The sequence below is a fragment of the Gambusia affinis genome, linkage group LG22 (assembly GCF_019740435.1).
Source record: "Gambusia affinis linkage group LG22, SWU_Gaff_1.0, whole genome shotgun sequence".
NCBI classification, from domain to species: domain Eukaryota; kingdom Metazoa; phylum Chordata; class Actinopteri; order Cyprinodontiformes; family Poeciliidae; genus Gambusia; species Gambusia affinis.
Window position 1 is genome coordinate 9,159,531 of NC_057889.1, and position 26,679 is coordinate 9,186,209.

At 35.4% G+C, this 26,679-nt stretch overlaps 1 protein-coding gene across 9 annotated transcripts in view; it reads left to right on the top strand.

The window, feature by feature from the left end:
* otofa (otoferlin a) overlaps positions 1-26,679 on the top strand; it is a 67,168-nt gene that overhangs the window by 15,382 nt on the left and 25,107 nt on the right. For 8 of the 9 annotated variants that reach the window (XM_044107380.1, XM_044107384.1, XM_044107385.1 and 5 more), the window contains exons 3-9: positions 4,555-4,643; positions 11,444-11,543; positions 14,201-14,400; positions 24,261-24,334; positions 24,425-24,551; positions 25,115-25,169; positions 26,082-26,213. In XM_044107380.1, the coding sequence (XP_043963315.1) occupies positions 4,555-4,643; positions 11,444-11,543; positions 14,201-14,400; positions 24,261-24,334; positions 24,425-24,551; positions 25,115-25,169; positions 26,082-26,213 (777 nt within the window). Of the gene's footprint in view, positions 1-4,554; positions 4,644-11,443; positions 11,544-14,200; positions 14,401-23,045; positions 23,260-24,260; positions 24,335-24,424; positions 24,552-25,114; positions 25,170-26,081; positions 26,214-26,679 lie in introns of those variants that run through there. The other variant, XM_044107388.1, reaches the window with a different exon arrangement.

Below are 26,679 nucleotides of genomic sequence, written 5' to 3' on the forward strand. Positions count from 1 at the left end.
GATTCCTTCTATCATTAACACATTAGAGAGTAGAAGAATAAATAGAAGGAAACATATTGTTCATAATTAATCATGGGTGAGGTTTTTTTCCCCCCACATCTGAATCTAGTATAACAGTCATAAAATATCAAGGAATGATGTGTTGGGGAACTTGGGATGACCCTGTTTTCCATCTGACCAGCACAATGCTCCAGGGATCGGAGAAGAAACGTTTTCTCCTCATCTGATGATCTGAGTGTTTAGCCCCTGGGGAAGCGCCAATAGGCCTTGAGGCGTTCAAGAGAGAGATCATTTCTGTCACTTTTAATGAGCCATCATGCTTTACCAATTAAGCTTCATACAGCACTGAGCACTAGAGAAAAGGGATCTGAGAACAGTTATTAGAATGATTCAGACAAGCTAAAAAAAGGACTAGTGGTGATTTTTTTCCACAATAAAGCAGTGACTGCTTTACAGATTACCATCTGACACCATTTCTAACCAACATATTATGTGATAAAGCCTGACTGAATGCTAGAGTCAAAGTATTGCAGCAGTTTTTCATCATTCAAGGTTTAAGGCAGTTTATAGCTTTAAGCATGCATTCTACAGAGCATCAATGAACGGAGCTCACTGTAATCTAATATTTATGCTTTTTCGTGTTTATGGACTTGCAGAAATATGTCATGATATAAATAAAAAGGATGCACCACTGAACAGGATACATGATGCATGTAAAATTAATGAATTAATATTTGAGTGTAGATAGATCTAAAATCTGAGATGGAAACAGAAAACAAATCTAGCAACCAAACTACCTAAAACTCCTGAATAAAACCCATTTCAGTGTAAAAGAGATTTAACTTATGTTAAGGATTTCACTCATGAGTTAAAAGAAAGCATGAAATAAACATCAGAGTCAAACAATAAATGAAAATCCCCCCTTCTGACTGAAAGTAAGAACAGTTATTATCATTAAACAACACACATGCAATCTCTAATCTCCCTGCCTGGCAGCTATAAGACAGGAAGCAACTAGCTAAAAAAAAACAAAAAACAGAAAATCCCTATACCTAACTTCTTCTTAAAACAGTTCACCAAACAAAAAGATCTAACCTCAGGATTGCTCTCAGTACACAAGATCAAGTTTAATAATAAACTTAAATCACAGATGCTCAGGGGGAAATAGTTTGGCGTTAGATGACTGAAGCTTTTATGCGCGCCACTGATGAGGAGGATTGATTTTAGCTGTGCATCAAGATGTGACAGCAGGCCTGAAAACAACACAGAATGCGACATTAAAGGATCTCCATTATCTCAAAGTTTATTCTACTGACCACATTTTACCAATAACATTAAAAAACTTAGCCACCGTGTTTCTTCTGCTTGAACTACAGTGATACAGTAATGGATGCAATAAAAGAGAAGAAGTAGTGTAGTATAGCACTTAATAAAAACTTAATAGTATTTAAACTACGGAAGCACAAACTTAACGTTGAAACACCTTTTTATAGAGATAAAAAGAGGTAAGACCTTGATTTTTATGACTTGCATACTTCAGAATAAATGTTGTGCTTCTCTGGGGAAATTGGCATGCTTACTTGTGTTCCTGGAATTGAATAACCCAAACATAATCTCATTATGATGTATATCATTTAAGCTTATGTGAGCTGGTGATCCCTTCCCTAGCTGTGTGTGCTGTCATCATTAACACCATGCTGGGGGCTTACTTTTCAGCAGCTATATCACACAGGAGGACAATTGTTATAAAATAGATGCAATGCATCTATTTTAGTTGATATATTCTGACAAGGACAAACACTCAGGAGCTGTTAGCAGCTTCTAAGTGTTTTAAGTGGAGTGGGTGACTATTGCTCTGAAAGTGGCAATAGTCCTGTCCTCAGTAGGCTAGAGATTGCGAAAAGAAAGCACAGACTGCAGATCCTCAGGGTAGAAAGCACAGACTCACAGCTTAAAGCAGTGCATGCATGCACAGATCCTCCTAGGCAGGTCTAATGGAAGCAGGTGGGAACTCCAGGATTCAGTAATAGGACAGTCCTGATGGATGTGTTCCCTACCCTGCAGTGTTTTCCAGACTTAGAGGCTAAAAACAGTGGGAAGTCAATGAGTTTTAAATCACCTGTGCAATCTTGATACATCTGTCGTAACGATATTGTTTCATCATAATAATGTAATTAAAAACAGTTTGCTGAATGTTATCCAAAAGGCTAATTAATCATCCTTTGAACTTTTACAGCAAGAGCTTTCGTTCCTCTACTTAATTATGTAGTCATGTACTTGTTTGAAGCAGCTAAGCAGAGTGATGTGGTGTAATATGGTGTCAGAGTTTGGCACTGTTGGAGGACATTAGTGAACAAACAGCAACATGGAGACCATAAAACAGCGTAGATTGTTCTATTAACAGCTGGGGAGAAATTTAAAGCAGGTTTAAGTTATTGATCAAAATCAAAAGCTTTGAAAACCTCACAGAATACTGGTCATTTCATTATCTGCAAATGAAATGACCATTATCTGGTCATTTCATTTGCAGATAATGAAATGACCATCCAACAGCAGAAGTCGATCGTGACCGACAGACAAGGTTGACAAGAAGAACATTTATCAAAGAGGCAAAAGAGACCTATGGTAACTCTGGTGTCACTGAAAATATCCACAAATGAGATGAAAGGAAAACAATTAATAGTCTGAAGACACCACACCCACTATCAAAAATTTGTGTGGCTGCTATGGTAGTGTTTTTTTTGTTGTTGTTTTTTTTCTGTTCAGAGTTGATGGGAATATGGCAAGGATTGGTTTTCCACATACAGTCTATAAACTGAACTTTGTATGTTTTGCTGGTCATTCACATAAAATCAGAATGATGCATATTAGTGCCTTTAGATTTAATGTGAAAAAGAGCATAAATTGCTTTGCAAAACATTGTAATAACCATGGAACACAATAAAAGACAAAGATCAAGAAAGCTCCTAATTAAATTAGCATTCATGCATGAATGTATAAATCTATATCATTTCACATTAGTGATCTAGACATTTGTGAAAAATTTTCTTCTCATTTAATTAGGATCCCAGACATGGAAGTGTTTGTCAAATACATACTAATGTAATGCATCATTTAATCCTATTGGATCCATTTTACTGCCTCAGAACATTAAGACTGAAGTATTAAGAAACATACAATAGGAAACAAACAGGACACTTCTCCCAACTCCTGTATTTTTGTATGGTTCTCAGTAAATGCATGCATTTAATGAGAACTCAATGCAATGCATACATCTTGCTGTAATAAGAGCTGCAACATCTTCAGCATTTTCAATATTTGTTGTCAGTGAGTCAAAAAGCATCCTTCAGAGTAATATTTAGAAAGTAATTAAAATAAGCAATCCTTTATCTTCTCTATCATCATAACTGGAATTTCACTCAAGAATAGCCAACGCTTACAGTGCAGTTTCTTGCTTTATCTCAAGAAAAAAAACAACTATTAATATTCCCAGTTAACTCAACTCAGCCTGAGAGATGTTTAGAGTGATGAATAAAACATTCCAATATTTTGCTCCCTTCAGAACAACCGATCTGCCTTCGGCAGAAATATCTTCACTCTCAAGGACTCTGTACGGTAGCCGATGTATGTTGATGCTACGCCTTGAATCAGCTACTTAAATCCACTTCAGGGGGAATATTTTACAGTGATTTATCTTTTTGTCTGGCTAAACATCACAGAAGAAAATCAAATCTGCTGTCATGTTTGTAATTATGAGGGTTCTTTTTAGCACCTCAGTGGATATTTGAATAAATAGCACATAGGCTGTTATGTTTTAATGCTAAACTACAAGCCTTTTTTCACTAAACAGTGTTGTATGAAATATCAAATGTATTAAAAGCTGATCATTTAAGCTAACTACAGGGTGCCTCAGTATTTGAACAAGATTTGTTTTTATTGCATTAATGGAGAAGCTTAACACATGGATCTTAATTAAATGGACTGAGAATGAAACAGGAAATGTATTCTAAAGGAAATGGATAGAATTGGAGTTTACATGATTTTAAAGGAAACTGCTGTTCTGTTGATCTATTATTCAGGACATGTGTTCCCAGGAAAACTAAAATATATAAAAACTGAACAAAAATGCAGAGTATGGCAGAAAAAAACAGGTGTTGATGTGTCCATAGGAACTATTCATTTATTGACCAATTACCAGCTGCTCCATATGTCCAATAAATCCGTGGACCCGTTGTTGATCCCTCTGAATTTAAAGTGTTGCTGGACTTTTGACCTCATCAGATCTATCCATCCCTCCATGCACATTAGAAGTTGGTGAAGTTATTATTGTGAAGTAGGCATTATTTAAGATCTTCTCTCTTGAATTTTGATATTGTCAATGTCAACGTTGTTGCCACCTACTGGGACAGAATAGGTGTTGCATTGCTTTTTAAATACTTTTCAGTGCAAACAAAGTAGGTTTACAGAAAACAAAGTGTAGAATAGTTCTTTACTAAATTGTCTCATATTTTGCTGCTACATTTTTGTAACCCTTGATTTTTTTTCCTGTACCAGACTTTTCGATGGCCCATTGCCAGCAGACTTGATCAAAATGAGATGTTGGAGGTCCAAGTGTACAATTACAGCAAAGTCTTCACAAATAGGTGAGTTAAGACTCCTGCTCTGAATTTCTCTTTTTTTAAAACTACTTTCAGTGCACAACATATTTTAGTCTGAATGTACTATGGACAGCAGAGCAATTTCATTTGTATCATCTTTTGGGATCATAATATCAGTATAGATGGCTGTTTTAAAAAAAAAAAAAAAAGAGAAAGTTAACACAGTGAAATTCAGTTTCTATGCTAGCATTATGGTTAAATAATATTAATATTATTTACGATCTTTAATGAAATATCTTATTGGCAGATCGGTGAGTGAATCCTGTAAAGCTGTGGTGCATTTTTAAAATCTAAGAGTTGCCAGAAACCGTTGGATACAGAATGAGTTGCATCCCATCCAACAGCATTTCAGAGTAAATCCATTTGTGGTTTTGGGGCCTTGCTTGTCTTTTAGTGTCAGCCTGTGACCAACTCAAATTGACACATGGTGTGTGTCTCTGAAGTAAGGAGGAGAATGAGCTTGAATTCCCAGAGAGCTTGACTTAAATGGAGTAAATTGCCTGTGTAAAAACATTGTAAACCACTGAGCTGGACATGAGTCACTTTCACATCAACAGAGCGCTTGAAGTAATGAAACTGCAATTCAACCTCTGTAATTGGCTCATTTGTCATGTCACACAGTCCAAACAGTCAGATCATGAAAAGCACGATGTAATGTAGCAGAGTTTAATGCTTAGGTTCTTGATTTGATGACATATAAAAATGCAATACACTCTTTCTTTCTCCATGTAGGCTTTTGTGAATACACACTTTCTATTTGACCCACATATGAGTGTAAACACACTCTGTAAACAAGGAGCTATTAAAGGCAGGCCACAGGCTGCTTAACACAGAAATAATTAAACCTGCCTGGTACTCAGTGACGCCAGTGGTGGGAATAATAAAAAAACAATCTAAACTATTATTCCAACAATATAGAATCACATCATAACAGAAATTATCGTGTGTTTGCTTAATTAAAATAGTTAATATTTGCTGTGAGTTCTCTTGTGCAGTCCACAATTTTGTGTCATCAGTTAGAATGACAAATGGCATTACAGTGGAGGCAAATAATTCCCTGTCTATTTCTCAGTTATCTGCAGATGCATAGTTTATGTTCAAAATAATAGCAATCATTCAGTACTAACCATATCAATCACTGTTTTGGGGGTAATTTTAAAGATTTATAGCTCTTGTGTAATTAGACCAATAATTGAAAGGTGCATGTTTGAAATAATATCAGGTGTTGTTCAGTCAACAAAGAAATTTATTCTGTAAAAACAAAGGACAAAGGCAGATTATGAAGCAGTCATTCCTGAAAATCTGGGTTTGGGCTGACGAAAAAGAAGAGAACGAAACAATATGCTACTTGGCTAAAGTTTTAAAATTAAAACCAAAATGCTGAATGATTTTTGTTTCTGGTCTGAATGTTTCTGTATTTAAACCAGAAACATTTAGCTTCAGCCGTTTAGGAGAACAACTAAACGGCTGTCACCACCTTTTTGGATAAGTAGTGAGTATTTATTACTCACAGATTTTCCTGTGAGTAATAAATAAAAGATGTGAAGCCCAGTTAAAGGAATAAAAGCTGTCACAACTCAACATGTGTTGAAGAGCTTACATTGGATGCCTTAATGTGAGTTGGTGCAACATTTTATGGTCCTATTGGACCATAAAATGTTGTTTTTTGGGTCTAAGAGCCAAAAACAATTTAAATGTACACCAATTTATGGCCTTCCAGGGATCATGGATCAGCCTGACCATATTTACTTGACAAAATGGCTAGATTGGAAGGCTTCCTGCCAGGCTTTTCCATCTCCTCTACAAATTCAGAGGCAGCTTGTCTCCTTCTAAACACTGAAAGCAGCTCCATTTCCTGTGTTTGAAACAAAGGTTTCACACTGAGTTAAATGAGGCTTTTTATAAACAGTCAAGGGGCCAGACTGGAGAAAGATTGAATGGCCTTGTCGTCATTTAAACTTTATTCGCTTGTCACTCTGTGCATCTGTTAGTGCTAATGTCTTGGGACTTAATTCGCATAACCTTACAGTCAGATGGTGACTCACTACTTACCCAAAAAGGTGGTGACAGGTGTGCAGACAGAAGTTGTGTCAGTTCTCAACAGTTCTGACATCGAGGTTTCTGTAGTGCTATTGTGAGAGCCAGTCAAGTAGTCTCAAGCAGGAATACTGTTTCATAACTCAACATAATCAGGTAAATAGTTTTGAAAGTCTCATAGTTTGAAAAGTAAATACTGTGACAAAGCTGGTATTTGTGTGAAAATTGAATTTGGCATTATGAAGTAAGGTAGCATGAGCAATTTATCCATGGAACTTTCAAGGTGTCAGAGTTGGTATGTCAAGTTTTATTCTTTTTCTTACTCACTGGTCTCTCAACAAATTGTGGAGTTAGTTTCTTATCAATTTTAAGCAACAATACTTGGCCCCTGCTGATATTTTTTCTGAATTTTTTAAAAATATGATCTGCATTTATAATTTATATCTACATATCTTCAGATGTTTACAACAAATCACTAACCAATTAAGAAGGCTTGGTGTCAGACAGGACAGATAGTAACTGCAGAATTTCCTTGTTATTTATTTAGTCCAGAAAATGGCCTTAATAAATCTGTTTCTTTATTTTCCCAAGTTTATTTTATTTTTTTCTCCAGTTTTACTTTTAACAGTTTTATTTTTGTAAATTCAACTATTTCCAGTTTAGCTATATTCATTAGCCCAAAAGGTGTTTAATTATAGAGTGAATGAGAAGTAATCCAACAAATCAATAGACAAAACAATTCACAATGTGAAAACAAGAGTTTGCCAAAAAAAAAAAATGTCTGTGAGCACTTTGGTAATATTTATAGTTACAGTAACCTTTGCACAGGGAAGTTAGTAAATAATTCAGAGTGAAGAATAGTTTCTGTTCTCACACCTGCTCCATTGTCCACGGGCTACACGACAAAAACCTACTTCATCTCTTTAAGTACCAACACTCTGTGAGGCCAGCATGTTACACCTTCTGAAAATAAGGCTGATCACATTACCATAAGACAAAGGTGGCAGTGATGCATGAGGGTCACCGTATGCCATCGGCATATACAACATGTTTAATTAGCAGTTTTCTCCCCTGCCTGACAGATATACTCTCATAAAAGGCTATTGTGTGTGCGTGGGTGTGCGTGTGTGTGTGTGTGTGTGTGTGTGTGTGTTGTGTGTGTGCGTGTGGCCTCCATTGTAAAATCAATTTTCCTAACACATACTACATAGTGGGGACCAAGTGCTCCTTATGGGGCCCAAATCCCAGGCCCCATAATGAATACCATCTCCCTTACACCTGGATACTGTAGAGGCCTGGTAACGAGCCATTAATTTGATTCAGGTTTGTTGGAGAGGGGACAAATCTAAAGGCTGAAGGATAGTTGCTCTTAAGGACAGGATTTGGGCACCCCTGATTTACGTGAAAGCATGATATTGTTAAAAAAGTATTTAAAATTGCCCATTCCAAGTCCAACTGAAAATTTGTGGCACAATTTGACTGTTCGTTTTTAGAGAAAACTTCATATTGTAAATCTAAACACTATAATTGTCTTATTCTTTTGTAACAGCACAAAGTATCTCCAGATATGATGATGTTTTGCAAATAATTATGGTTTTCAGAACAATCCTTTATCATAATTCATTCTGAGATTATTTTAATTGTAAATGACTTTATAATTGATGTTAAAATATACTGGAATAGGGAGTTTTATCTACAATTTGCATGCACTGTTACATCGTTCCATCTATAACTTGACTAAACTAACAGTCATCATAGCTAAAACATCTTTGATGTCTGTATATTAAGTGGCTTTTGAAAGCGCCCATGCTCTAGTTCCTTTATTTCTATTAAAAAGAATTTGAGTGAAAGAAATATGGGTCATACTGTGTTTGTGAGTGATTCTTTCTGAATCTCTCCTATGATGGTACTTGGCTGTTGTGAAGTTGAAGCGGCACTCTGCCCACAGGCTCCTCTGCAGTAAAAACAACTAAAATGAGCCGTACTGGAAAACATATTTTTGGGAGCTCACCCATTAAAAACAGTTTAACTGCATTTTGTCATCAGTGTTGTCCATCTGGAACGAAGAGACATACTGTTCATCTGCAAACGTTGCCAGTCGATAGATGCTTGTCCTTGAACACCATGTATAAGTTGTGATTATTATTTATTTGCTTTTTGCATATATAAATATCAAATATCTTAAGCATTTCTCATCATGATCCTTTGCTTGGTCATGCCATGGTTTGCTAAAAGAAAATAAATACCCGAGACTCACAAAGAATGAAAATACAAAATAAAAAAAAAGGTGAGGTTTGAATTATGGAGCAGAGGAAAATAAATTGTTGGTCAATAATGAATGGCACCCTTTGAAATGGTAAAAAGTGAGGCAGAACATGATAGGCCCCGCTCAGTTTAATTATTCACCACCTGTACACTTGTCACAATGGTTAAAAGGAAACGACAGAACAGCCCTGAATGTATTGATCAGCCCTGCCTGATGAAGGAAGTAGTTGATTATAGTGCAATGGGTTTGGACTTACTGTGACGGGATCAAAGCTGAACTTCAAGAAAAAAGTTTAGGTTTTTTTTACACAAAGCTATTAGTGTTCTCTCCAACTATAGTCTGCAAGTCTCTGAATATATTCACTGGGGAACCTGACAATAACTCACCTTCACAGCAAGAGCATCTGTCTACGCCTGAGGGGAATCACTTACAAGAAAACTTGTTCTCAAAGTGAAGTGTGAACCCAAGAATACATTATTGGGTTTGGAACTGCTGCTAACTCAAGTATAGCCTCACTTCTTAATGTAAAAGCAATTCATAGCCACCGACTTCAAAGAAAACAAAGTGCTGGTAACGACAGCAGGCACAGAGAGGGATTAAAGCAGGGAGAAGACCGGAATAATAACTGCCTTATTTACCCTCTGATAACACGCTGCCCTGCCTTTGTTGTGTTAGTCTTTGCTCATAAATTTGTTGTAGTGTGCCTTTATTTTATTTTTCACCTGGCTGTCAGGTTTTATTGTCCTATTGGAGCAACGCAGCACTGTATGTTTGGCTTCTGCATGATTACCTTTGTTTAACAAATTTAGATTTCCCTGCCTGCTAAACACCTGTGAAATTTCCTTGTAATGGTACTTTTGTTGAGTCATTTGAATATATGATGTGAAAAGTATAATAGCTTCATTTTCATTTTCTTATCTTATCTAAGAGCAGACATAAACAAAGGTTCAGTTGAAAAATGACATATGGTTGTGGCTTTGCTCTACATGTGTGGCTTACTGCTCTGCAAACAATGCTCTGTTATGAATGAAACTCTTTAAATTATTCACCAGCTCTAATTGGCTGCTTGAATCGGACCTGGGACAGAGTTTCTCCCCACAGTTATGTTTTGTGAGGGGGTCCTTGGGCAGCAGTGACCTCCATTCAATCATATTTTATCCCATTCTTTTGTATTTATTTGTGTTTTTGAGGAAAGTTTAAAGAGAGGAACAGAATCAAACATAATGTCAATATCCCAACAACCCTGAAGGACTGGAGACACCCACAGTTTAGATCCTGCTGTATCCCTGGATTAGAAGAAAATTGAAGAAGTTCAGCAGGCAATATGTGATTACAATAAAAAGTTGTTTGTTTTTATTTCTATATGTTTCTTTTTTCAGGAGATCAGTTTTATGTTACAGGCCTAGTTTGAATGGTGTTTTTTTTTTTTTTTTTTTTGCTTTTATTTATACAAGGCTGAATGAAATGACCCAGTAGCAGCCAGTAAAGAGAAAATCTAAATTGGAGATTCAATACTTTCTTTACCATCTCTAATATGGCTAGACTAATCATCTGAGAAGACAGAATACCTTTTTCTTTTCAAGTTTCTTGTGGTGTCACCACCTACATATTGATGTCAAAATTAGTCTTCTTTGTTTTGCTAATAGAAAACCTAGCTTATGATTATCATCTTATCTTTTGTATCCTAAAAGAAGTTTTAACCTATATTTATTTGTTAAGGGTTCAGCATCACGCGTGTTGCCATATCCAAACCATGTATTACAGTTATGGTTTTATAATGTTTTTAATAGAATTTATCACATAATCCACCTATTTATGTTGTATTTAGCAGTGGAAGACTATGAATAATTTCTATACATGTAAAGTATAGAAATTAGGAACAATTATTTAAGTAAGGGAAAAGCATCAAATTCTCTTTTTTGCAACATTTCAACTGAGTCCTCACTCAGAAGTGGGCAAAATTCATACTTGGAAAGAAATTTAATACAATACTTCCTCTTTTATAATTCTTAAATTGTATAAATTTACCATCTTAACCTACTGCCAAATGAATTAAACATGCCAATGAAACAGAATCTTTACCTCTGGGTGTTTAGGTGATGTTTGAGCTTTTTTTTCATATTGTATTTAAAGTGTGAGATTCTGTGTGTGAGGGGGTGACAGTGTGAGATTTTATCAGTATGTTTCATCTCACCAAAGCAGCTTCTGTTCATGACACATTCACCTCCACACTGTGAGGAAGGAAACGCAGTGGAGAGCAGATGCCTCTGGTCAGCAAGCAGGAAATACAATTAGCCATTTTTTTATTACTGTAAGTGAAAAGGCAGAAGTGATGTTGCAAAGACTCAGTGAGGCTACATGGTTGAACAAATGTGCAGGAGAGTAGACCAAATGGTAAAAAAAATAAATAAATAAATAACTAAAGCGTTGTCTTATTTTACTGTAGTTGTTTTAAATTGTGTACCTTTCTCGTTTGCTGCAGACTTGTCGGGACGTTCTGCATGGTGCTTCAGAAAGTGGCTGAAGAGGGACATCTAGAGCTGACAGATACCCTCATTGATGACAACAACATGTCAATAAAGGTAAGATCATCCTTTTGAGTTGTTAAGTTTTTGTTAATGTTGTGCATTTGCTTTTTGCAGCCAAAAACGTAACATTCAATGCAGCTTATTAACTGTGCATTTGAATTGTTCTTTTAACAGTGTGACTGATTACGTAAGTTATAACTGCAATAAATCAAAAACAATACTGCACATGGATGTATTGCAGGTTTTCTCTGATTCACATTGGGTGAATGTTGTAGACAGACTACAGTGTGAAAACAAGGTGCTGAACAAATTGAAATCAACATCTTAAAGCTGCTTTCGGCACTGACAAATGCCTTGTGGTGGAACATTTTAATGTCATGAAACAAAGACTGACTATTAAAATTTAGTTTGTTTAGAGTTGGGGGGTTTTTTTTGGTGCATGACATAGGATTTTTAATAAAATATGTTTAGAAAACTGAAAGGAAAACTTAAAGGTAAGTTAGTGGGTATGGCTTATATTCAAGTGTGCTCAATAGTATGTAAAATATAGTAAATGTGATTAAATATCACAGACATTAAGTCAATGAATTTGGTGACTTCTAAAGTCTTTTGGTTGTCATGGTGGAAAATTATCACAAGTTAACATCTGCTAACCATGTAATAATAAATGCTTGTGAACTTTCACCAGAAGAAGCTATTTGGGTTACATGTACAAGGTTGGGAGTTGTTTTCTACAGCTGCATCAGAACCAGACAGTCTTGCCTCTTGTTTTGGATCCCTTATCCTTGGTATAAAACTCATGTGTTGTCTCTGCCTGGCAGAGCTTTTCACCCAGAACTGTTTCATTATTGATTGTCCTACAAGCTCTCTGTATTGTCCGCAATATATAAATAGACCTGATTGAGTGATTTCACCTGTGCTTGGGAAATACATATTTTCCACAACAGTTGCCCTGTATTTAATTTAGGGTTATGTTAGTAATTCAGCCCACTGTGGGCTGGATTAAAATGACAACATTTGAATTATTTCACAAATATGCAGTACTTTGTGTTTATCTATCACATAAAATCTAAAGAAAATAGATTGAGGATTGTGATTGTAACTTAATAAAAAGTTTAAGGGCTACAAATACTTTTTCAAAACATGACAAGGTTCGAAGGGGAAATTTTCAATCGTCCCTTAAATTATTAATTTAATAGTGACTTTAAGGTCACAACATTTTGTTATTGGGTAAATCTTTTATTCATTTTATCAGTAAGTATATCTATTTAGGAATCCAAAAAGGAAAACCTTGTGAGAAATATAAAAGACAAATTAAACTTGCTTTGGACGTTCAGTTCTAGTAGAAGATGTAATAAACTTAATTTGCCAAAAGGGACCACATCATTAAAAAGCTACACATCAACAATAATCTTATATATACTACAATCTGAAAGCAATATCAGCACATTTAGATGCTCAGGAGAAGTCCTGATAATCTATTGGTTTTAAATTAAGCCCTGAGCAGCTTGGTGGAGAGAAGAACTGTGTGATTGATAATGACAATATAGTGTAGACATGTATTGGGTATGGGAGGAAGAGGACGCCGTGATGGAATGCATTGAGTAAAACAAACACTGTATAAAATCTGAAACCACTGCAGGACCGTATTGGTGGGTTGGAGAGTGCTGGTGTGTTTTTTCTTAGATGATGTAACACTGCATGAGAGCGCTCCTTGGTGTGCATGCAAGCTCATATTCACACCCATGCAGTGTGTTCATGAGGAGTTCTGTCAACACACACACACACACACACACACACGCACACACACACTGGGAGGAGAATTTCACTGCTTAGCATCCCTGTAGCAAGAGAGCGGTAAAACTAAACCTGACATTACCTGGGAGCACTACTACTGTTGTTGCCATAGCAACAAATCTAACTCCTGGTGGACCATGCAGATTGCCTGGTGAAGATGTTGTAAGGAAAAGACCGTGAAGCAGAGAAGGGTAGCAGGAAGGGAGGGAGTTTCTGGTATATTATTCCCTCATCTGTCTTTGTCAGTGGAATAAATTGGACCCTCTGTAACAAAGTTTAGGTCATTGTCAGGAGGATAGTATTTGTCCAAACATGTCTCCCAAGAAGATCCTAAAGACAAACTGCCGGGCCAGCCATGTTTTTGACCTGCATGAAAATGTCAGTCAGAATTTTTGCAGCACACAAGGAGCCAAAGTGATTTATTGTCATGCCAAGTTGGATGCCAATGTTGAGATCACATTGATGCACCAGTAAATAGCTAAATCCTTCTTAATATTCTTCACAGAATGAATCTTAAATGTAAAGGTTAAGAACTTGCTATCACGTTAGCATCTCTGAAGCAAGACTCTGTTGAAGTCACTTTAAAGGGAGTGAATATTTATGCAGTCACTTACTGTATGTTAAATATCTTAACCATATATCAACCAACCAGGGAAACATTGGTTTTCCTAAATCTAAACTAATCATAAAACCAACAAATGATATGTAGCAGGCTAGAAGTTGTTTTATCCAGAAGGCACAGCTTTGGCCGATAAGTCTTCTTTTTTATGTCTGCTTAGCAAATCAACTCTAAATGGACACCACCTTAGAGCTCACTAATAAAAGTGAGAACACATGTAGCACATGCCTGTTTTAAAGCTAAGCACTCTTTCATAATTTGGCCCCAATGTTTTGATATCTTCCTTCCTTTTCAGACCAGTGTCACCATAGATATCAGATACCAGCCGATGGATGGCACAGGGGGGATGTGGAGCGATGGAGAGTTCCTGGATGTTCCTGATGACCGTGATGGGATGTTTGCTTTTGAAACAGACAGTTTGCTTTCAGGACAGAGCCACGGATCAGGGACATCTCCTGGACGGTCATTACAGGGGTCCATACCAACCTTCAGAAAGTAAGTTAAACAGTTTCCTGAATAGCCGCCGAATTATTTAAAAATGAAGGGTTAAAGTTGATCATAGCTGTTCCAGCTACACAACAATTTGAATTATTATTGTAATACCCCTAGCTATTGAGGATCTTGTTTAGTATGTTCAAATGTTGCTACGGAAATCAGCCAGGAAGTTAATGTGTGGATGCAAATCCGTCTTTTAAATTCACAATAATCCTAAAGATATCATGAAAGTAGTAACAAAGTGGATTAAGGACAAAACACTCAAGGTTTTTAGTATGATCATCAAAAAGTCCTGGTCTCAGTCCAACTCGAAATTTCAGAAGATCACTGAACTGTTATGAGTGAAAAGGTAAGAATGAGCAAACTGCGACCTGCCTGATTAACACCTGTTTTGTCTGAAGGAATTGGCCATAATTTTATCAAACTATTATAAGACGATATTGGAAGGATTCATTGAATTTGTGACCCAAGTCACACAATTCATTATTCAGCAATTTAGCAAATAGAAAATACATTGGCAATGAGACCAAAGACAAGGAAACCTTTTTGTATGACTTAATGTCAGTCACTGAGAAAAGTTTTTTTATTTCTTCATCATAAGTAAATCTAGAAGTCATTCTTGCAGAATGACTTCAAAATTATATGGTGTTTTTAAGAAGAAAGTTTCTGAATGTCTTTTCTTGGCATTTTAATGATGCAAAACAAGAAAGAGGCATGATAAAAAATGTGAAAACATTTTGTTACAGTTTTGTTGAAGTCAGAATGTTTTTTGTTCTACTATTTATATTAAGAGACAAGTAAGACAAGCACATATAAGGTTGTAAAGCTATTGTTTAAAAGCTGCAAAAATCTGTTCAGATTAGCCTTTCTTTTTTTCTCTTTATCTCTCTTTTTTCATTTTGCCCACAGCCAGTATATTCATGGACCATTAATTCTCATGCTTTTGCTGAATTGTACATGAAAGCATCTGTAGGCGGTATTGATTTTCACTGAGACTATCTGCTCAGCCAGACACATAAACACATCGTTGTGCTACAGATTGAATAGGAGCCTATTCGTATCTAAAAAACATCATGCACATATTTTTCTTCTTGTTCACGAACACATCTAATCTGCTCTATTTTACAGCATAGAACGAAAGAAATACATTTGCAGTGGGAGTGAAGGTAAAGGCTATCCCAAGGCTCTTCTATGTCCAAAAAATAAACTAAAAAGTATGACTTTAGAGAGTTACCTAAAATGGTTCAGAGAAAGATGCAGAATGAAGCTTAAATTTATATTCAGCATGTGGGCTAAAGATGCATCAAGTACAAGCTCTGTATCTTTGTTGCTTGTTGCAAAAAGCTGTCAGCCAGGTCAGATGGTGTTGTAGAGAATTAGTTCAGAGAAACAAAACTGAATATGCGATAATACAGTAAAAGAGTAAGAATGAAGAAAAACCTACAGTCGACAAATCCAGTGCTAATCTGTTATTTTAAATACCTTACAACTTTTAAAAAAAAACATTTTCCTTCCGTAATTATCAGCACCACAGTTTTTCTATTTTTTTGAATGAAACTTTCTAAAACTATTTCACCATCTCATCGATTCTGATGCTCCATATAGCCAGTTCTTATTTCCCTTCCTCTGGTAATGAGGTTTGAGGGTGGAGGTGATGATAACTTGGAAAGACTCTTCTTCTCCTAAAGGGAAAAGAGGTAAAATGAGAACTTGGAGTTGTTGAGCTATAAGAGAAACAAATCCAGCACTATTTGTCGACTGTAGTTAATATAGCTGTTCTTTCTATAAACTGTTTATTTGATAATTCCCTGGAAATGCAGTATAGCATAGCTTTTCATCTTATATTTCTCTTGAGGTTTTAAAAAAGAAAATCTTTGTTTTGTGTCATTCAAAATTTAAGAGGTAAAGTTTTTCCATTTTCCAGTTCAGGGTAGAGGAAGTGATACAGACTCATCTTTATTGCCCTATAAATCATGCAGCATTCAACATAAATCAGATTCTATGTTGTGTTTTAGTTTTTTTGAATTTAATAAATGCAAATTGTTTTAAATAGCGATTGCATACAAAATTCCATGCAGATTCAAAACTAGAACGATGAGTTATTTATTTATCTGTTTGGGATCATTGTGCTCTGTAGAGAAACACTTTAATTTTAGACTAGACAGACTTTGAGCCATTTATCCACGTGGTTATTAAATAAACAGTAACTTTTAAAGAAATTAGCCTCTTTAAACAAAAACAAAAACTTTTTTGGACTTTGAGTGTGACACTTTGCAACAAGATTTACATTTTATATTTGTTTCATTTTAGAGCATCCTAGAGGGAATCACTAATTAATGTAAGAACAAAAATAGAACCTCACCCACATATAAACTATATCTGTTCTATCAGCTGCAGCCCATAGGTCATCTACATTTCTTGAAGTGTTTGCTCATTATTAATATTTTTTTAATCAAATCTGATTCACACTCCTGTGTTAAATTGGAGATAAATGGCTTTATAAGCAGAACTTAATTTTCTTCATTGCTATTAATAATGCTGACCATTGTGCTCCTTCCACCAGCCCTCTTCCATCTCCACCTCCAACATTGTGTCTGTCCCCGCAGGATGATTTATGGTAACACCCATAAAGCATCTTGTGCTGTAGGCAACACCACGATGAGCCAGCTTAGCAGCAGTTTGCTTATTACCAGCTAATAAATCCTCTGAATTGTCATTTTACTGCTGGGAAAGTAGGAGTGGTGAATAGTGCCTGGAGAGAAGCACATGTGTTAGACCTAAAGGGGATGGATTCAAAGTTAAGCTGTTATTTGACCTCCAGACATGAAATTCTTTAAATGTTAAGGCTTTAACCTGTGGTACACATTGGCGTAACTCAGTCAAAATAACACTTCATGAAGCTATAGAGCATAAATAATCATCTTATAATCGAATCAGCTTTCAGTCTTTGCAATGGTGTTTTACTACAACAATATTCTGCAACAAGTATTGATTCTGGGTTTTTTTCACTATTCTCAAACTGCTCTCTTATGTGTAAGTCCTCAGTGACAGCTCTGATTTTACATGATGCATCACGTCACGGTGCTTTGGTCCAGGTGTTCTGCACATTTTTTATCTCAGTTGTTGTTTGTGTGGCGGGTCTGCTTCACCGCTCCACCGACTCGCAGAGGAAGAATCTCCACGACAAATACAGCACATCAGCTGAAGCAGAAATATGGCCCACATACGAAACATGGAAATTTATCTTAATTATAGATGTTGTGCCCTTTAATTATTTGTCTTGGTTGTTGAGCGTGCAGCTTAGTGAGGAAGCTACAATTGTGTTGAATAGTTAGACACTTCCTGAAGTTTGGCGAAGCATTCGGGTGTAAGTTATGTTGTTGTCGATGTTAGATTTGCCAGAAGTCTTATTTACTAAATATAATTGAGAACTGCTGGGCCTTAACATAACTCCTTAAGTTGCTGTTTTAACTAAGATTAATATAGAAGAAATAATAACATAAAATACTTTAGTATTTAGATATGCATTCTCATGAGATTTCCCCGCATATTGAGCAGCTCTGGCTATGTATATATTTGGAAGAATAACTGGGTTTGTACTATCACCATATCAACTTCCTTTTATAGAATTTGTTTTTGCTTTGAAAACTGGCTTTGAAGCTGAAATACCAGGCAAAGCTAGACCTGAACGAAACCAAAATTCAGTTTTCAAATTGTGACTATTTGTTAGAGGACAAAAGACATTCAGATCAAGCTGTGAAAAGTATTTGCCTCTTACACCTGATAACTGTAATACTAATAACTTTCCACCTTTGGTAGAAATTACTCATGTGAGACATTTGGTATATTTGGCTGTTAGTCTTTACCTCAATCTGGGGAAAGTTTGATGTGCTCGTCTTTGCAGAGTTCCTTTATTTCAGCATCATTTTAGGATTTTTGAACATGAACAATATGTTTAAGATTACGCTACCACATTTCAATCAGATTGAAGTTCAATATTAAACTAGTTCATTCATTAAGACCACACTAATTGAGTTTTATATATATATATATATATATATATATTCTTTTGAGCCATGGGATTTTGTTCTATAAATTAGAATATATGGTTCCCTAAATCACAGAACACCATTGCAGTCTCAGAGCGTCATGTCCGCCATGTTTGACTCTTGGTTTGATTATCTTATTCTGAAATGCTCTGTAAGTTTTAAATTAGAACCTTAGAAATGGTTTTGTGATCCTTTCCAGACTGATAGATAATAATGACTTTTTGTTTTATGGTTCTTAAGCTTTGTTAGATTAGGGCATGATGTGTAGCCTTTTAAACATTTTAACCTACTTTATGCAGCCTGAGAGGTTCTTTTTATTGATTTATTACTGCTGAGAATCAAGAGACTACGTTATGTTTATGTGGGACTGCACTGCCTTCATCCCACCCCAGAATCTCAGATAATTTTCTTCATCTTAATTGATTGGGTGGTTGCAGATGGTTATATACACAGTTATATACAGTAAGTGAACTCTATAAATTATGATGCTTCAAATGTACTGCAATTCATAACAAGCAGAAACCTTTAGGTCAGTGATTTAGAACATTGTTTTTAGTAACAGATAAGATTCCACGTTGTTATTCCTTGAAAACAAAATGTAGAGTTAATTAAATTTTTTTAAATTACATAAATAAAGCTATTTGAAATCACTAAACTGTCAAAGAAAAGGATGTAATGCTTTATTTTGCAGTTCAGTGGCTACAATATGAAGTTTAAGAAATACAAGCGAGCTTTCAGTGCCCTATAAAAAATGTAAAAGTGTTGCCTTTTATAGAAAGTTTCTGATGCGTAACATACATTCTCTTGGCTCATCTCTCACCACATCTCTTCTTCTTTACCCCCATTTCTTTACATTATCTAAAATGCTTAGTAATTGCTATGCAAAAGGCTACAGTAGTCCCTTCATTAACATATAAATAAATATGGCCTTGAATAAAAAAAATTGTGCTGCACTGCTCCTGTAGTTGTTTGCAGTATCTAGGTCAGGAAGACTCAGGGGACTTTTTGTTTGTGAAAACATTAAAGTTGCAGAAGGGTTGAAATGCGCACTACTAATTGGAGTAAATTTATAAGTGCTGGATCACAGGAGAGGAGCATCTGTTTTAGAATCAATCGAGAATCCTATAAGCTAATGAAGCACAACTTTGCTGCAGAAGGTATATTTCAATATCACAAGGATAATAAATGATATTGATGTTTGTCTCTTTTATGAGCCAAAACCCTGCTACTAGAGAGAAAAGTTGAGAAACAGTTAAGACTGGGATAAAAAGTGAAGCCTGCAAAGCATTAAGCCTGATTTAATCTCTGTTAATGGGAATTATCGTTCTTATATCAACTTATGATGGAGAACTGATATCCTTCTGCCTTGATTCAATGAAAACTTTGAAGCACTGGAATATTTCCTTCCAGTGTGAGAAAGAGAACAGGTGTGATGGGGGATTTCACTGAGCTCCATTGAGCTGGATCCCTGGAGCAGAACATATGGTATATATCAATGAATTATTAATAAATGCTGTGTTGTTTTTTTCTCTCTTTTTCTTTCTTAATTTATTTTTTATCTAATCTGAGGTATACGGCAGGTGAAATCCTCCAAGTCGGGTTCTCTCTGTGCCTTTGTGGATTTTCAAGGACACAAAAACTTATGTGTTTGGGTTTTTACTTTGCTTTTGAGTTCCTTAAATTCTACATTGATGCTATCTGAGATAAAATTCTCCCTTCTTGTACAAGGTGAAATGAATTTTATGAACCTCTAGACATGAAGCTACAGAGCTGCAATCACATTGTTTCTCATATTGCCACGAATGTTGGCATATCTAAAAGGTCTTTTTACATTCAACCATGAAGAAATTAACATTGTCTTTTGAAATTTTAAATCCACTTATGTCTTTAACGCGTCAATTGTTCTATAACTGTTCTTCAACAGTCCCAGTTGGATCTTAGAAACATTGTTGCTAAGGTGGATCATAAGGAATGTCAAAAAAAAAAAAGAAAAAACACGATTGGGAAGTTTTGTTATGTATTTTATCATGTTGACGGAATCATTTTTAATGAGCCTGGACAAGAAACTGCAATATTTGAAGGTTTTGTTGTGTTTGCTCCCAGAGTAACTGAGCGTGTTGCAGTATGAATTTAAAACAAACATAGAAATGTGGGAGGTTGACGAGTGTCTATGATAATAGAATTTTCTGTGTTCATGAACACGAAAGACATAGCTAAAACATGTTTGATATGTTTTTCTCTTTTTTTTGGTTTACCTTTTTATCCACATTTAACTCTTTTAATTCCTTAGATTATCATTTATATAGTGCAGATGTAATTTTTGTGTGTTTGATTTTCAGTAAAAGGAATAAAAAAAACTTTTATTATTTCACTCCAACATTCTCCTACTGAACTTTTTTGTCTTTAATGTTTCCTCCTGCATTTATCCTTCCTTTACTTTGTAGTGCAAAAAATGAGAGCTGTATTGGTTTCTCTTTGTTTACTTAAAATCCTTCTTCTTTGCTTTAGACTTCTGGTCTCTTTCTTTGCTCTGATACACTTAGAGTCTTCTTCTGAAAAGGTCAGCATTGAATATTTGATGTTAGTCTGATGTTAGTTTTCTTCACATGGGAAATCTTTTGTTGCAATACAAATAATGATTCAGAAGCACAGAAAGAGTTAGTCTTACATACTATAAGTCAATGTGTGTTTTTTTCCTAAAGATTTTGTCAGTTAGACTGGGGATGAATTATGATTCAAGTAGAGTTTCTGGAGATAACATAATAATGATGCTTCTGACTTATATTTTTGACTTACAAACAAGGAAGAACAGAGATTCACTTTCAAAACTCTGGATCAAAAGTTTCCATCGGTTTTTAGTTCCACTTTACTCTGATACCCCTGAATAAAATCCAATTCAGCCTTCTAATGGCCTTCAGAAGCAATCTGAAGACTAAACAGAGTTCACATGTGCATAATAAAGTACCAATTTAAATAGAGCTGCTCTATAGTTAATTCAGGCAATTGTTAGAGAAAATTACTGAACAAAAGTTGTGGGCAAGTTTAATATCATTCAGACAACTAGACAAATAGTTGTATTTCTGGTGGAGCTTGAGAATATCTTTACAAAACAAGGATTAGTTGCACACTAGAAATCAACATCGAACTATTTAACGTTTTTGTTCCAGACAATTGACAAAATTCAGTGACTGCAAAGCAGTGTAATTGTGCTGCAGCCATGATTTTCTTCAGCAGGGACAGGAAATCTGGTTAGAGCTGCTTGCAGGTTGGATGGAGCCAAATACAAACAGGCAATTCTGGAAGGAAGCCATTTTAAAGACTCTCAGCCCAAAGGACCAGCAGCTGTAATTGCAATGAGAGGTGGCTCTACAAAGTACTGAGGGGCTGGAAATAAATGCATGTCACACTTTGCAGATTATTATTTGCAAAAAAAAAAAAAAAAAAAAAAAGACAACACTTTTTTTATGCTAGTATCTGAGAACATTTGTGTTTTCATGGGAAATAGAGGCTCTCTCCATTCTGGAGCTGTTTCTTGAGTCAAGTAGAGCTCTTTGTTTTATTTATTCCTGCAGTGACTAGAGGCATCAATTTTGAATTGAAGAACTTACGTCATGTATTGTGAATTTTCCCAAACTCTATTTGAAAAAGTAGATACTGAAAGAAGTTTTTACTGAATAAATGAATATATTTTCTTTAATTCGTGTTATTTTTAATTGAGCTATTAGTTCACTGAAAAAAGCTTACTGCTGTTGCATTTTGGTTTCTGACCTTATCCTAGTTTCTGCTCTGTGTAAATGTAGATTAAAAATAAGAGGGATTTTTATTTACCAGTTTTTCAGAAGGCTAGTCTTCCACTGATTGGTAGGAAATTTGATAACTGTTGTGGAAAAATGAATTTACCCAAACAGTAGAAAAGGTGAAAAGCATCTTGGCATGTGAGAGCAAAAAAACTGCAAAACAGACATTCACATTGTAGTAAGAAGCTCCGCCAGACAGAATCAACGCATGTTTTACACCCAAGGACTGTAAAACAGTCTGTTTTACAATTTGTAAAACAGACTGTGAAATCCAGCTCCTTGGAAAGGCATTGTGGGAGAACTTTGTTTATCTATTCCTTGCAGGTGCAAAGAAATTTCTCTGGCAAATAACCTTCAGAGTAACCACTCAGACGAGCATTGTCTACGAAAGTCCATAAGCAAAACAAAAAATAAACACTTAACATAACATGAGTTTAATTCACTCATAAGACCCATACACATGTAATAAAATCTTCCATCACGATCCTCTCAATATGTTTTTACTTTTTTTTTTAAACAAAACTTTAGATTACGTGTATTCCCCTCTTTGTGAGTAAAATCACAATTAAACAAGGCATTACTTTGATAGGTTAGGTAAATATAAATGCATTATGAAGCACTTTGTAGAACTTAAAGCTAAAGTAAAGTATATAAAGATGAATAATTTCCATTAAAGCTTTTGATAGGTAAAAAAAAAAAAAAAACGCTCTAATTTTAAGAATGTTGTGTTATTTGTTCTGGATTAAACAATGTTTTTAAAGGTAAATACAATACCCCCTTATCTCCTTGCACCTCCCACCATTCCATTGCCCTCTCCCCCTCTCCTCCCAGCCGCCCTGCAGCATTCACAGATATCTGCAACTCTTACAGCATCTACCAGCCTTGTCTTTGATTATTACGCCAGTCTTTTTTCATGCATTCCTGTAAAGAAACTTAGTTCAAAGTAAACCTTGGGGTGGATTTACTGTGACCTGTTTGTGGAGTTGAATGGGATCAGTGTTGTCATTGATGTGGTATGTATGAAATCCAATGTTTGCCTCCTTTCTGCTTGCAGTTCATCTGAACAAATACAAGAAAATTGATTTAATTACTTAAATTTCAAATATTAATTCGCTAAGCATAGCAATGTTTTCACTTTTAAATTAAATATTAAACTACAATGTCGGAAGTGTTTTTTTGTTTTTGCTGATTAATTTGCATTTTGTGCACTCATATTTTTAAATCAATCTTCTTTGCTGCCATTTGTTTAAATTACACCAGATTTTTGTCCTCTTTTATTTTGTTTCAATAGGAAATGATTTTACGTGAGAAACCTGTGAAATGTAAATGTAAACTTTGATTTTCTATAAAATGATAAATATAAAAATAATCAGGATATTTTAAATAATACATTTTACTTCTGTTGTCCAGTCTAAAGATATGTAAGCACTTTCTCTTGAAGCTAATCTAGTTGAATTGTTCTCACTTAGTTTTATTGTAAAGTACTTTAAAACACCATGCAATAATAATTTAAGAATTTCACTAGAATCATATCTGATGTAACTTAGCTGAACTCTGATACACTTGATTCGGAAAGCCCGAGTGAAACAAATGGAAACCCTGTTCATTAATTTCCTGACATGTATCCATATCCGAAGCAAACTGGATGGTTTCCCACATTTTTAATTATTAAGGCCCCTCATTTGTCACCCTCTCAATGACATCACATGGTCTTTGTTGCTGTGGTGATATATGATCCAGATAATATCGTGAGGACACCAGATACTCTTGTTTTGTGATTGGGGGTTTTGGAGTATTTGTTTTATCTGCTGAATTATTGCAACCTGACCATAATGTCCAATCAACCTTCAAAGATGTACATAAAAGAACTAATTTAGTTTTTCTTCATTTATCAAGTTTATCCACTGAAGGCTACAACTAACTGATTGAATGTGATGTGAAACAAGTTTATCTGAGGACAGATCAACTGTGACAGATCGTTTTCATGACTCTTTTCTTTGATTCTTTTCAACAGAGCGGGGAGAGGAGTTTTCTCTGCCATGAAACTTGGCAAGACAAAAAGCTCAAAAGACGACCATAGAAGAGGAGGTAAAAAACACACCGTCATTCATAATGTGATTTAAAATCTCTCTAAAAATGGTTTTGACGTTTGATTATTGCACTTCATGACATAAACAGATGAACCAGCCGTCCTGGAAATGGAAGATCTGGATAAGAAAGCCATGCGTCTTGCTGGAATGCTGGAGCCGGACACCATATCGTTGGCCTCAGTGACTGCTGTCACAACTAATGTTTCCAATAAAAGGTCTTAAACAGTCCCACACACACACATAAGCTCCCTTAAATATACAGCATGGAAGTTATTAAACATGGCTTCCTTTGTAGGGTACCATTGCAATTATGTCTTTGATTGGGTGTGCAGAAAAACTGCTTTACTGAAAAGGGAAAAACTTGAAACAAGGGGAATCCTTTGCAATATGTTACTTCAAATGCAGCCTGCTTTCCTGTGCACAGCTGCAGCAGTCTTCTCTGAAGTCAGAGCAGTGGAAATCAACCAATTATAGTACACATTAGTTGCTTTTTTCCATATCTGTTTTTTATTGCTTTAATTAAAGCTTTTTGTTTTCACCAAGATGTTTTCAAATTAAGTCATTTAGCAAATGAATGAGCAGCGAAGCTACTGAAGAAAGCAGAGAGAAAATGTTATACATTTACATCCAATTTTGTGATAACTGAAAACTCAGTCCTTATTTTGCTATTTCTGCAGATTTAATCTTAATGAACTGATTCTGTAGAATTAAATATCGAAGGAAGGAAAATGTTATTCAGTTAAATGTTTGAAAATGTCTTTCTTCCTTTTTCTTTCAGGTCAAAGCCAGATATCAAGATGGAACCAAGCTCTGGAAGGCCCGTTGATTATCAGGTATGTTTGTATGTAGCTTCTTGGGTCTTTTTCTAGTTAATTTTCACAAATTGTATCTGGATTTCTGTAATTTTCTGTGCTGAAGCAAATCTTTATAAAATGAGCATGCAGTATAGTTCCAGGTACATTCTAAAAAAGAAAAAATAAATCATGTTAATGCAGTCACTTTTTAAAAAAGGGCAACATGGGACATTGATTTTGATAATCTTAGTGTTTTTATCTTAGAGATAGAACTTATTTATAAAAGCATTTATAAAGGAATAAAATCCAAACTACTTACCGAATAGTTCCTGATCGATGGACTCCACTTGCTGAGTAAATGTTAATCAGTGTTATTATTTTCACTTGTCAGTGGTTATCCTTTGCTCAGAGTGAATTCCTTTGAGAATTCCTTTCTCTTTGCACATCAAAAGCCAAATAAGGTCACACTAAACAAAAAAGCACAAAATTACTAAGACAGCCATGAATACAAAGCAGAAGAATGTACTGAATGTTTGCTCTTTGGTTTTAATTTATTTATTTCATTAAGACAATAGACCAAAGGATCAAGTGCAAACTTGTTTGCCAAAGAAAGTTAAATAAGGAAGCAAAAACAAGCACTACTTAAAAGACAGGAATTTATAAGGTTTGGTCTACACACTCACAAAACAACAATGAACTGTTTCAGCACAAACCATCACTTATATCTACTTAACTCCAGAATTTTACAATTATATAAAACACTTGACTAAATTGCAAATCAAAGAAACATTTACTACCCAATTAAACTAGTTCTGATAATTGAATTCTACAAAATTATCTGACTTACTTAAAAGATCAAGATTTCCAATCACAAGTACCGGAGATCATTTGGACTACTAAACAAAAAATAGTACTGTTTAGGTAATCAGATCTGGTAATCTCTCCCATCAGATCAACATCACAGTGATTGAGGCTCGGCAGCTAATAGGCCTGAACATGGATCCTGTGGTATGTGTGGAGGTTGGAGATGACAAGAAATATACATCCATGAAGGAGTCCACCAATTGTCCGTACTATAATGAGGTGAGAACTTGTTTGTTTTTCTATTTATTGCGCTTCATGAAAAAGTGTGATCTCACACATCCATATAAACCTTCTTACTTTACATTATGAAAGATTGAGGTTGAGGAATACGAGGGAATAGCTTAGCTTTCAGCTTGAGATTGGACTCAAATGAAAGACACAATATTGATTATGAAGTGTAGAATACTCAACCCCCCGTGATGATGGAGAATCTCTGCTGGATCTGGGAGGGATCAGCCAGGGTAGAGGAGAATGTTCCAGAGCCCAGACTCTTTGTTGTGCCCTGCAGGGAGTGAAAGTGACAGTTTGTCTGTTATCGATTCCCTAAATCTGACTGAAAATCCCCACTGAGAGAAAAACCTGAAGCCAAAGAAGTTGAAATGGCTGCATCTCATGTTTACAGTGCTCACTATCAGATTTCTGTGGCTTATGCTTTTTGCAGATATTTGTTTGGGGGTTTTTTGTT